This window comes from Dryobates pubescens, chromosome 8, assembly GCF_014839835.1.
Source record: "Dryobates pubescens isolate bDryPub1 chromosome 8, bDryPub1.pri, whole genome shotgun sequence".
NCBI classification, from domain to species: Eukaryota; Metazoa; Chordata; class Aves; order Piciformes; family Picidae; genus Dryobates; species Dryobates pubescens.
Window position 1 is genome coordinate 29,655,811 of NC_071619.1, and position 12,973 is coordinate 29,668,783.

A 12,973-nucleotide genomic window follows, 5' to 3' on the forward strand; every position below is an offset into this window, starting at 1 on the left:
GCTAGCCACCTTAAAATAAACTTGAGAAAAACAGCTTTGGGCATTCAAAGCCACAGAGACATGAACAAAAGTTTGAGGCAACAAAATTTATATATCATGGCAAAGGAAAAGGGAATTAAAGAAAGCGTGTTTCACATGAAATCCTTATGTTTGATTCTCACTAGCCTGGCAGCCAGAGTTTTTCAAAGCACTGAGGTCTCTCATTTTTGTTTGATCTGATTTTCTTTTTTTATGCTTTGGGTTTGTTTTCTTTGCTGATCTCCCTTCTGAGGATCTTTTACCATTCTTTTTGTCTCTGTTCACCTGCTTCTTTTTTCATTGCTTGTCCCTTCATTAATGCCAGGCCACAAGCACTGAACTCTTTCAAGCCATCGCTGCAATGTTTGCTGTGCTGCTGTGTAGCAATAGCTTTAATCTCACTATTGTATTTTCTGAACCTGAACTTTCCCTGTCTGCTTCCCATATCTTGTTTCTTTTCATGAGCTTAGAGCGCCTTGTTTTCTGGGAAATTCTGCAGATTTCCATACCACTGCAAGATTCCAGTGCCTAATGTACCAGGTTCTTAGCCCTGGGCAGTTTCAGAGTGACAGCAAACAATGCTTTGGAGAGAATATATCTGTGTAAGAAAAATGATGAAGCAAGAGTCTTAAAATGATTAGCTCCTAAAATGTCCAGTGGCCTTCCACCTCACTGCAACTCCAGTGAGTTTTATAAGTATTCAATACTATGATATTAGAAGTGAGGAAAAGGTTTTGTATATGTTTTTCAGTGTGGCATTTGTGATGTGTAGTAGTATTGTCTGCAGGTAAACACACTGAGGAGGAACAGCCTTAACCAAGACTTGGTTGTATTCTTCGTAGCCTATTACTCTGCTGATGGAGTCATCAGATGCAATGAATCTTGCTTGCCTCACAGCTGGATACTATAGACTGCTGGTTGACTCAAGGCGCTCGATATTTAACATGGCCAACAAGAAAAATACCGGGAGCCGGGAAACAGGTACTCACTGCACAGTCTGTTAACCGTGGGCCCATGCAGAAAGCAGAAGCTAACTTGAACCAGTGCACCTCCAGATAAACACAAGGCTGTGCCAAATGAGATCTGATTCCTGGCTCAGACCTAGCACCACAGCAGGTCAATTCATCTGTATAATGTTGTAATATTCAGCCTGTTATAGCATCTTGATGGTAAAATAAACCAGGTGATTAGTTTCTTTCATACTGTAATGAAACATATGCATGCTCCCTATGAGTGCTACAATTTTACGTGCATCTGTCTTTTGTAAGCATACATATGATGTTGGAGAAACCAGCTGGGGGTTTTGTTTTGTGTTACCACTCCTGGAGCAGCATTTGTATCTAGCTGAGGTTTAGTTACGTTCTAAAGTACAAAACAACCAGTTAAACTTTAGGTCAGTAAATCAACAGATACTTAACTTAGAGCAGAAGAGAGTTTGAAAGTGCTCTTCTAAAGTGTTTGATGGCTCAGCTGTTCTATTCAGAGTGTTTATTGCTCAGCATAACCGTGTTATTGTTTAAAAATTACTTGGCTTTGCTTTTTGATTTCACAATGTTGATTTTATTTCATCATGCTACAGGAACTGAAAATAGAGGGAAGCATAATCTCCTTGCTTCTGAGTGGAACTGTTTATCAAAAGCTACCACTTTCCTGTCCGAAGGAGATCAGGAGACTCAAATGTCCTTTGCTGATCCAAAACAGAAGACTGTAGATGTTTCTGAAAGTCTGTTATGTCAAAAGGAACACAGACATCTGTACATAGAAAATACTTACAATTCAGGTGGATTTGATCAACATCTGGCCAAGCAAAGTGACACCACTGAAGCAGAAGAAAGCAGAAGTTTTAATCAGCCTTCACTGCTGTCACTCTCAGGTTTGGAGTCTAGCAAGAAAGCACAGGATTCCCCCAGGGGAGCTAAAGTTTCCTTTATTTTTGGAGATCACAACTTGGATGGTATCAACCCCCAGACTCTTGGCTATGAAAGGCTTTTGGATGAAAGTCCCGAAATACTAGAAAAACAAAGAGCCATTTATATTAGTAATGCCAATGACATTAAAGGCCTGGAGTTGTCACCAGATGCTGAAAGCATTCAGTTTGCTACAAATTCTGTTTACGCAACTATAAACGACAGTAAAATATTTGGAGCTGCAGAGGGGATAGAAGAGCCTTTGCTGCATGATATTTGTTATGCAGAAAACACAGATGATGCTGAAGATGAAGATGAAGTAAGCTGTGAAGAAGACATTATGGTAGGAGAAATCAATAGGCCTACTCTTCTCAGCCTTTCTGGTTCTAGTGATGACATTATTGATTTGACTTCACTTCCACCTCCAGAAGGTGATGATAATGAAGACGATTTCCTATTGCATACCTTAAACATGGCCATTGCTGCTCCCCCACCTGGCTTCAGGGACAGTTCAGATGAGGAAGACTCTCAGAATCAAGCAACACAGCCTAGAGACAACAAGGAGCAAGCCAGTAATCTAGGCAATGATGACATTCCAGTGTCGCTTATCGATGCTGTCCCTACTAATACAGAGGGGAAGTGTGAGAAGGGGCTAGATGATGCTGTAGTCTCTACACTTCAAGCACTAGAAGCTTTGGCTGCTTCAGAGGAACAGCAGACGAATGACAATTCAGGTTCTTTCACCATAGTTACATTTATTCATTGAAAATCATTCCATCTCATCCATTTAGCTTTGGAAATGCTCCATTTCATGAGGGCTGGGTTGTTTGGTGTTTTCTTTTTGGTTTACCTAAGTTTTTTTTTGCCATCATTTTGCATACACCATATTCCATATTATTTAATGGAACTACCATTATGTTATTAAACTACCTGTCCCGGGAACTGTGCAATAAAGTCAAAGTATTCTTACAAAGCATATTTTTGTCTCTAACACACCCCCTTTGCTTGTCACTTAGCCAGGTGCTTCAGCTGCTGTCATTTAATTGACTCTTATTTTTTGTGGCTTGCAGGTGTAGCTATCCTGCGAGCATATAGCCCTGAGTCATCTTCAGATTCTGGCAATGAAACAAATTCCTCTGAAATGACTGAAAGCTCTGAACTAGCCGCAGCACAGAAACAGTCAGAAAACACCGCACGCATGTTTCTGACCACAAGTGAAGGCTACCAACCCCTTGTGGAAGAGCAGACTGAATTTCCTATTGCTAAGAATCAGGCTGGAGGGCCAGGCATGAAGCCCTCACAGCCTTTGGCTGGTCGTCAGGCTGCAGACCTGCAGTCAAAAGTTGTGCCTTCAAAGCAGATTCTTCATTCAGATAACATGGAAATGGAGCCAGAGACCATGGAAACAAAATCTGTCACGGATTATTTTAGCAAATTGCACATGGGATCCTTGGTATATTCTTGCACTAGTAAAAGGAAAAATAAGATGGCAGACAGTGAAGTAAAAGCACCCTCTGATGGCAATGCTACTGTGAAAAAGCAACAGGGAACTAAAAAAGCAGAGACTGATGAAGAACTAAAAGCTAAATTTGGAACTCTCTCAGCAAGAGACAGTCAACGCCTAAGCACTTTCAATGTGGAGAGAACTGCCTTTCGCCAAAGATGGTACCCTGCTGATGATGGGGCAGCAGATAAGCCAGGACCAGAAACAGTGAACGGGAAGACTTTTCCACGAGTTCCTGTCCTTGGTAAAACAGAAAATGACTGTAAGGATGAAGTGGATCCTGAGGTGGATCAGGGAGATACCTCGGGGCTCAGCCAACATGAAAACTTCCTGTCGGATATGACTCCTGTGTCTTCAGGCAAAGACCTAAACGATGTAGAAGATACTGATTTATCTGCAGATGACCATCCTTCAAAACTTCCAGAAGCTGAGCAGAGCGTGGCTAGACTTTGTGAATATCACTTGGCTAAGCGCATGTCATCTCTGCAAAGCGAAGGCCATTTCTCACTGCAAAGCTCTCAGTGCTCTTCAGTGGATGCAGGATGCAGCACGGGCAGCAGCACGTGTGCTACCCCTGTGGAATCCCCTCTTTGTACCTCTGATGTTAAGCACATTATCTCTGACCCATCAATGAAGGGCATTGCCTATATTCCAGCAGACGAACGAGCTGCGGTTCTTCCCAGCCACGGAACGGCATACAAGGACGTGCACCAGCAGCCCGAAGCTGTGTGCCACAGGATGACGGTGCCCGGCGTGCACTCGGCAATTAATGCTGAGCCGCTCTTCGGCACTTTGAGAGAAGGATGTCATCGGATCCCCAAGATTAAAGAAACTACAGGTACAGCAGTAATAAAGCGTTTCTTGTGTTTGGTTTGTGAAACTGCATGCTACTCTTGAGGTCTGGGGGAGATATTTGCATTGTCCTTACCTGAAACTACATCAAGCTGTAGCAGGCAGCAGGATTAGACCTTCAGTGTAGCTCTTGATTTTACTTGTACATGCTGGAATATTCTTATGAGTTGCTTGCAAAGAACATTTCACTTTGTTTTTTTTAAAGTCTTCTCATTGCAGCTAAAAATCCTTGAGGGGATACAATTTTTAGAGAGGCCTCACTTTCAGTCTTAGCAAGCCTTTCCAAAATCCACAGTCAAGTTCCAGGATGCTTGTTAGATTATAAAATTACTTCACAAGGTATATTAATGTAGGAGAGAAAAACCTGTGATTCATTTATTATACATTTTATATGCTCTTCTAGCAGATTGTCAAAAGCATGCCAGTAGGAATAAAATGCTCTAAGTGTGAGAAAATGTTGCTACCTTATTAAGCATGTATTTATTTCACTATCTGACAGTAGGTGTTTCCTTAAAGAATAACTTACATGTGGAACTATTACCATATTTTTAAGTTCCCCTTTTAAGAGGTTTTATGAACCTACTGTTATGGGAAAAAAAAAGCAGCTTTCCAGAGAAGGTCCTGAAAATTCTTTCAATTGGTTTCTGTCTTCCTGGGTTGCGACCCACATGTGGCAGTAGTGTGTGAATGCCTGAAAATGGAACAGAATGAGAAATGTTAATTCTCTCCTAAAATACCGCATATAATCAAACCAAAATTGCTCTGAATGTACCTTTCCATGCACTTTCACGTGGAGTTAAAGAAGGTGTTTCAATCTGAAAATATGCAAACAGTTAATGGAAAACATGGAATCCGCACACTGGGGGAGGTCTGTGATGGTTTACTGATGATTTTCTATTCCTATTTTTAAATAGGTCTGCTGTAGCAGAATGAACAATGAACTATTCATAGGTTAGAGTTTGTTGATAGATTGTTAAGAGGTATCTTGGTGAAATAGAAAACACACAAGGAACTAGCAATGCTTTTTGTGTGATATATTTTGAGGAATGAAGACCCCTGGGAAATACCAGGAATCCATTTGTCCTGACTGTTAGAGATGCTTAAAAGTTCAGTTTCTGAGTATTACCAGAGTGATACTTAATTATTCTGTCTGCTTTTCTACTACCCCTAGTGTAGCTTTCACAGAGCCTGAAAAAGGAAGACAAGGAGGCATGCCTACAGCTTTTCCTAGACAGCCTCTAGCTGACTCCATCATGCTATCATCCATGCTATCAGAATCAAAGGTGCCAAGTCAAAATCAAGACTCTTGTGACATTCCCAAAGTAAATCAGGCTTGTGGGGCAACAGTTAGTTTACGGCCATGTGACATGATAGGAGGAAGCCTCAGGATGCCGCACAACAGGAAAGTGCTGAGGCGCAGCAGCAGCATCATTGGAGGCTCTGCAGGCATCGAGATGCTGTTTGAAAAGAAGGCAGCCGCAGCCAGCTTGAAATGCCTGGACAACACCCGAAGGGATGAATCCAAACCAGAGAGAAGGGTGGAACTCCCCCTGGGCAAAAAGCTGTCCAAAAGTTACTCACAGAGTTCTGTGTATGTCAGCACTGATAGAAAAGACAGTAAGAGGTGTTCAGGCACAGGCGTCAGTCAGAATGACTCCAGGCAGTGTCGAGCTTTGCCTTTGCGGAAGCTGGACACCAGCACTTGGAGGTGTCGTGGTCCCTTTAGCTATTGTTTCTTAGGCAGAGGAAACGATGACAATGATGATGGAGATGACCAAGAGAGCCATCAGGTCTCGTGTCTCTTTGAACCACAGATCCCGTGTGAGCTCGCAGAACCTGCTGGTCAGTCATTTTCCAGTGAAAATGAGCAGAAAGTCTTGGAGTCCCTGAAGGCTGCTGAGCCCCCACAAGATGAAGCAGTTAACACGCACGAGACGAACAGTGCTGACACACAGGGTGGTAAAATCGACGCGAATCTCAACAACGTGGCCTTCGACGCGCGAATCACACGAATAAACGAGATGAAGGAGAAGACGTACGCCATGCCTGACGGATTTATTGCAGCACAAAAGGATGCCAATGAGCTACTCTCACTGGTCCGAGCAAGTATGGGCAAGAGAGAAGATTTACATCCAGAAACATACGACCTTACACTTTCTAAGTACAAACAACTGTTATCTATGGAATCAAGACAGTTGGGAAGTGCCTGCAGGAAAATGGCCATGGCTGATAAAAGCCCTGAGGAAATGCTTTTAGCTATGACTTCCAGCTTTCAAGTACTCTGTTGCTTAACAGAAGCCTGCATGCGTTTAGTTAAAGTCATGAACTCTGAAACACAGCAGCAGGAAATTATAGCTAAGATAGACGAGGTTGTGATAAACTACATTTGTCTTCTGAAGGCTGCAGAAGCAGTGTCAGGCAAGACCTCCAGTGATCCTAGCATTAAACTCTTGGCTCGACATTCGACTACCATGGCCGCTATTGTAAGCACACTAACACGTTCTCTTAAAATGCTTTTAAACAAATAAAATACAAAAAGTCACTTCATAATCTACCTTTGCAAAGCCATACATTAAAAAACAAAACAAAACAAAAAACAAACTTTTATTTACCCTGTGTGTATGAACTAATGTAACAAACTCAGCTTTCTCTGTATATTTTGTTATTTTGTATAAAGTAGGTACGAGATTTAAACAACAACAAAACCACAACGACTTAAAATGCTGAACACTGACAAAAGCAATGACCAGATCTGTCCTCCTGTTTATACAAAAACAAAAGCCAAAAAAAAAACCAAAACCCCAAAACCTTCTCCCCCCCACAACCAGAACAACAAAAAAATAGATTAAAACAACAAAAAATATGATTCCCACGTAGGAGCAAATTGATGTTTGGCTATTTTTCACATAGTCAAATTTATGGTTGTATGAAGTGAACTTTCAAAGCCTGTTACGTCAGTGAAGTTGTTTTCTGTCTCATCCAAGTTTTCACTTGGAGGATGCTCCATGTTTAGAGACGAGAAGTGAAACCACGGTGTAAATAACACAATATTTAATGTTTTAAAATTATAATTTTTAAGCATTGAAAATAGCAAAAAGACATTTAAAAATCCAAGAGACTATTATAACTTACTAGAGAAAATATATATATATATATATATATAAAAAAAATAAATGACTCTTTTGTTCATATGGCCTGAATTATCTGATTCTTCTTTTCTAGGAATTTCTGTATTTAAACAAAAAAAAAAAAAAAAGAAAAAAAAAAGGTATTGAAAATAGCAACTTCAGAGGGTATCCAATGTACTGAAATTACTGAAATTAGCGTTGGCATTTCAGAGAGGGAAGGTAACCGTGGAGGGCTGAGGACACAGAAACCAGAGCGGCGGTATTATCCTCTCTGCAATGAAAGGTTGATGCCGTACTGGTCAGACTAAAATGTATAGGGCAGGTCTGCACATTCCTTTCACTGGTAAAGGAGACAGAGGACCATCAGGAAATTCCTGTGCTGTTTACTGATTCATCATATATCTATGGTGCATCTGAGCAACATGAACTGCATCTATTTTGTTAAATATTTTATACATCCTATTTTATGATTCTCGATGTTCGACTGTAAATAAGTTAGAAATAAAATGAAGTTTTCAGAATACAATAAATATCTCTGAAATATTTCCAGCTAGAGACAGTTCTTCTCTGACTGATGACAAAGGCAGTCTGTGAATAATCTCTCCCCCATCTGAACCTTTCTGGAAAACATTTTGTAATCTTGTATTTGAGAGACAGCCAAAGCTAAAAGCTCTCGCTTTCACCTGGCAAACAGGCTTTCACGAGTGCATCTGTTAAACTTTTCAGTCACCATGGAGCAGCAGCCCTTGTGGAAAGTGCAGGACACCATTCTCCAAACTGATGTAGGTGATTTTTGTCCATTTCTCATGATGTCACATGCAAAGAGTGTAATCACTGTTTTGAACACCTGCCCATTCACTTGAAGCACATGGGAAGTTTCCCGTGCTGAGCTAGAAAGACTGAACTAGCAAAATCAATTTTTTTGCCAAAGTCATATTTTCTTGCATAGAATGATGCCCTTCACTATGAAACCAAGATGGGCTTTTTCCTCCAACTGCAGAGAAGCTTCTTCAGAAACACAGTATCAGAAGCTTAGTCTGTTGTCCATAGGGGAGAAACCTCATTTCCAAGACTAACTCGCTTAGCACGTGGATCCACTCTGGAGGGCAGCTCAGAGGTAGGCTGCAGGCTGAATGATGGTGGTGGTGGGTGGCAAACAGCCTGTCCCCATGCAGTGCTCACACTCACCTCAGAGGGTGGGGCTGCATGTGCTGCTCTTTGGCTGCAAAAATACCACTGAAATCCTGTGGGTTGTTGTGTATTTCATACTGGGCTGAAAACAAGATGAATTGTTGTACTGATAGGTGTTCCTTGACAGCATTGTGGGGTCGTGTAAAAATGACAGTGCTTTGGAAATGCTACGTTTCAAGGCAGAGTTAGGATTGCCACAAATAAGCATCCACATAGTTCATAGGCAAGTGGCACTTTCAGGGTTGCTAGTCTAGTCTTTTCCAATCCATTCCATCTCATAAATTGATCTAATTTTGTTTGAAAGGTTGTCCTTACTGTTTAAGAAGTTTCCTGTTTGTGAAGCTGCTCACTTTACTCCCTAAAGTGAACTGTGGTCTTTTTCCTTTTGGTGGTGGTATCTTTTAGGTTTAACTAGTGGAGTTTTTTCCTCTCCATTACAATGCATTTTCATAGAACCATAGAATCATTTGGATTGTAAGGGACCTCTGGAGTTCTCCTAGTCCATCCCTTGCTCATAGCAGGTTTAATTAGGTCAGGCTGCTGAGGGCCATTTCAAGCTGAGGACTGGATACCCTCCAAGGATGGAGGTCCTACAACCTGTCTGGGCACTTGCTTCAATATTTGGTAATCTTTAAGGGTAAAAATTATTATTTTTTCCCCCTATCTAATCAGAATTTTTCATGTTCCAGCAATATCCTTTGCCTTTCATTGTATCACTGTGCACCCTTTAGAAGAGTCAGGCTCTGTCTTCTGTGGTCTCCTTCTGTCTGGTAGCTGAATGTTGCAATAAAGTCTCCCCTGAGCTTTTTCTCTTCCAGACTGAGTAAAACCAGTTCCTTCAGCCCTTCCTTTTATATTGTGTGCTCCAGTCCCTGACCAGCATGGTGACCCTCTACTGGACTTGATGGTGTCACTTCATAAACCACCACAATGTTCCTGTCTCAGATGTGATAAACAGGATCATCTAGCCAAGCTCTCCAAGACACCTCTCCAAGTCACCAAGGCAGCTTCTCTCCCCCCCAGTATTTCAGATCTCTCCATCTGGTCCCATGTGAATGTCTTTTTCATAATCTTTGCACAGAATTATATGCAGGCTTTTAAATGCTGCCTTACAAGGACTTTGCACAATGGCACAGCTGCTGGAAATAATTTGTCTGCAGTCTCCTACAGTCACATGTATTCATAAGCATATTGTGTTGGTGACTCACAATCATCCTCTGTCAGTAAGTACTTTCATCTTTCTTCTGGGCTCTGGGGAGACCTTACTGTGGCCTTTCAGCACGTAAAGCAGGCCTATAAGAAAGATGGGGACAGACTTTTTAGCAGAGCCCGTTGCTAACAGGCTAAGGGGTAATTGGTTTTAAGCTCAAAGAGGGACATTTTTTACAATGAGAGTGGTGAAAGACTACCCAGAGAGTTGGTAGATGAGCTTGACTGTTTCCAGGGATGAGGCAAGTTGGGTAGGGCTCTGAGCAATTTGATCTACTTAAGATGTCCCTGGTAGTCTGTGATTCTATGACTCTGCTTCTTCTGTCTAGTGATGGAGGTCTCTGGATGATACTAGCAGTAACTGTTGGTAATCACAAATTATATGACCTTACACATTAGTTACTGCTAACAGAACCTATTTCTGTTCAAGTATTAACGTGTCCTTGTCTTCCTGTGTGGTATCCTAATTGATTCCTGCATTAATGGTATGTCTCAACTTCATGTCATCAACATGTGACAAATGTCATCAGTATGTACCTATTTCTTGCACTGAGTTAGTAAAGAAATACTAAGATCCTACCATCTGACATACTATACTTCATAAATGTTTATATATGCACTGTATTTTTTTTAGCTTGACCAAATGGCAGTTGTCTTCATGTTTAAGTTCCTGAGTTCAGGCTATTTTCTAATTTATTTTTTTAATTAAGAAATAAAGCTGCATACCTACATTTCTTTTTCTTCTGTTTAATTGAAACTCAATCAGTTCATGATCACTGCAGGATCCAGAATGCTCCATGATGACCTCACTGCTCCCCAGAGATTTGAAATAATCTCTTCTACACTAGCACATTATTCAAAGCTGAGAAATGGGCTCCTGAGTAACTTTGTCACATACAGAATTCATATCTGAGACCCTATGACTGCACTGAAATCCAGTTAGTGGTATTATATCAGGGATTAATTTGGCTCGGTAGGATACAACAGCAGCACTGTAACAGCAGATGTTAAAAGCCAGAGCCTCACAGCAGTAAGTGCTAAACTGGTACAAAGTGTGGCACTAACATTAACCAGACTTTACACACAATACAGAATTAACCAGGTTGGAAAAGACCTCTGAGATCACCGAGTCCAACCTCTCACCCAACACCATCTGATCAACTAAACCATGGCACCAAGTGCCTCATCCAGCATCTTTTTAAACACTTCCAGTGATGGTGACTCCACCACCTCCCTGGGCAGCACATTCCAATGACAAATCTCTCTTCCTGGGAAGAACTTATTCCTCACCTCCAGCCTAAACCTCCCCTGGCACAGCTTGAGACTGTGTCCTCTCGTTCTGGTGCTGGTTGCCTGGGAGAAGAGACCAACCCCCACCTGGCTACAACCTCCCTTCAGGTAGCTGTAGACAGCCATAAGGTCTCCCCTGAGCCTCCTCTTCTCCAGGCTAAGCAACCCCAGCTCCCTCAGTCTCTCCTCACAGGGCTGTGCTCCAAACCCCTCCCCAGCTTTGTTGCCTTTCTCTGGACCCTTTATGTGCCACTTGAAGTTCAGGAGTAGCTCCTCCTCACAAAAAGAAAGTGATCACAAGCTTCCACTGTGCCGCTGCTACCTGTAGAGCAGCCCCATAATGTTTTCAGACCTAGATTTGGCCAAAAGCCACAGAGAGCATAAAGCACTCACAATTTAAAATACAACTTTAAAAACTTGAACTGGTGCTGACACCATTTTGTAAGTGGCCTCAAGGTAAAAGCTGCAATTTTCTGTCGCTGCTGATGGAATTTGGGAGGTGCAAGTGGGTGAAAATCCATGACACTTGGCAACCACACTTCTGTTGGAACCTTTGAAGCAATGGAGCAAATTTAGATTCACAAGATCTGGGAGTGAATCTCTAATTTCATAAGGGGAGGGGGAGGAAAGGGGAGGGGTGTGGAAATTAACCTAGCAGCCTGTGGTACTATAATAAATGCAAACCTTTCAATATTGATTTAGAATTGCACTTTTATTGTGAAGAGATGAGGCTACTAATGGCACGGTTTTATGCAGTAGGCAATATTTAGTTTCATTTTAAAGTTTGTTTTGTCATTCTGAAAAAAAAATACTAATTCTTTCTCCTGAGCCTGCAGAGTTAAGGAGGAGTGAGAATGAATGTGTCACATCTCCTGCTCCTCCAAGAAAATCTTCTAAATGCTTACTACAATTCATAAATAGCACAGGAACTGCCACACATTAGGAAGGGTAGAGCTTGCCCTGGAAGCAGCAGGGAGCTGGAATGCTGCAACAGGTTGTCCAGGAAGGTGGTTGGAGCCCCAACCCTGGAGATATTCAAAGTGAGGCTTGACAGGGCACTGGGCAACCTGCTTTAGTGGAGGATGTCCCTGCTGACTTCAGGGGAGTTGACCTTTGGAGGTCCCTTCCAACCCAGACCATTCTATGATTCTATTCTATGATTATTATTGGGTTTGGATGTTGTTGTTCCATTGCCCTGGGTTTCTGTGGACCTTATTGCTCCAGTTTGGGGGATGTTTGCTCTTTATGCGACTTACACTTGCAACCATATTTTCTTCTCTTCTCAGCACATTATATCTGACTGATGTTACCTACAAGTATGTATGGTTTTTGCAACAGCCAACCAAGTTATGTCTTGTTCATTTAATCTTCATCAGTGTATTCTTTCTTTTTGCCTTGTCTGAGATTTGAATTGTCACCAGTATGAGTTGCCTTCACTGCCTCAGAATAAGGCATGCTCTTGTGTGATCTCTTTGCCATACTTCCAAAAGTGGAATTGGAAGGGCATCAGGAGCTCAGATAGTAGTCTCAGAAGCTGCAAAAGCCTCTGTTAAGGTACAGCCATAATTTATGCTGAAGGTAGTGTTTTAACATCACTTTGATTTATTTATGTTTCCTTCACATTTCTTTATGCTTCTAAGAAACTTGCCTTACTCGGTGTCTTTAATAGCAAAAGGGCTCCCTTTACAGGTGTAGTCCAGACTTTCATAGAGCATACAGTGTGTATCTCTTGACAGCTCCAGTGGTTATCTAGATGGATGGTTGGTGTTTCAGTACTTGCTATAAAACTTAGGAATTGATACATCCAACAGAGTGTGCTGCTTCTGTGAGACTGTTGAGTTACAGACCTGCTATATATCTACTGTTCTTTCCCC

At 41.7% G+C, this 12,973-nt stretch overlaps 1 protein-coding gene across 4 annotated transcripts in view; it reads left to right on the plus strand.

The window, feature by feature from the left end:
• The window catches only part of FRMPD4 (FERM and PDZ domain containing 4), a 350,428-nt gene extending 343,360 nt beyond the window's left edge, over positions 1–7,068 (plus strand). For 3 of the 4 annotated variants that reach the window (XM_054163756.1, XM_054163754.1, XM_054163755.1), the window contains exons 14-17: positions 861–999; positions 1,598–2,659; positions 2,996–4,267; positions 5,458–7,068. In XM_054163756.1, coding sequence (XP_054019731.1) covers positions 861–999; positions 1,598–2,659; positions 2,996–4,267; positions 5,458–6,809 — 3,825 coding nt within the window. In that variant the 3' untranslated portion in view covers positions 6,810–7,068. Of the gene's footprint in view, positions 1–860; positions 1,000–1,597; positions 2,660–2,995; positions 4,268–5,452 lie in introns of all 4 variants that reach the window. The other variant, XM_054163757.1, reaches the window with a different exon arrangement.
• Positions 7,069–12,973: the final 5,905 nt, after the last annotated feature.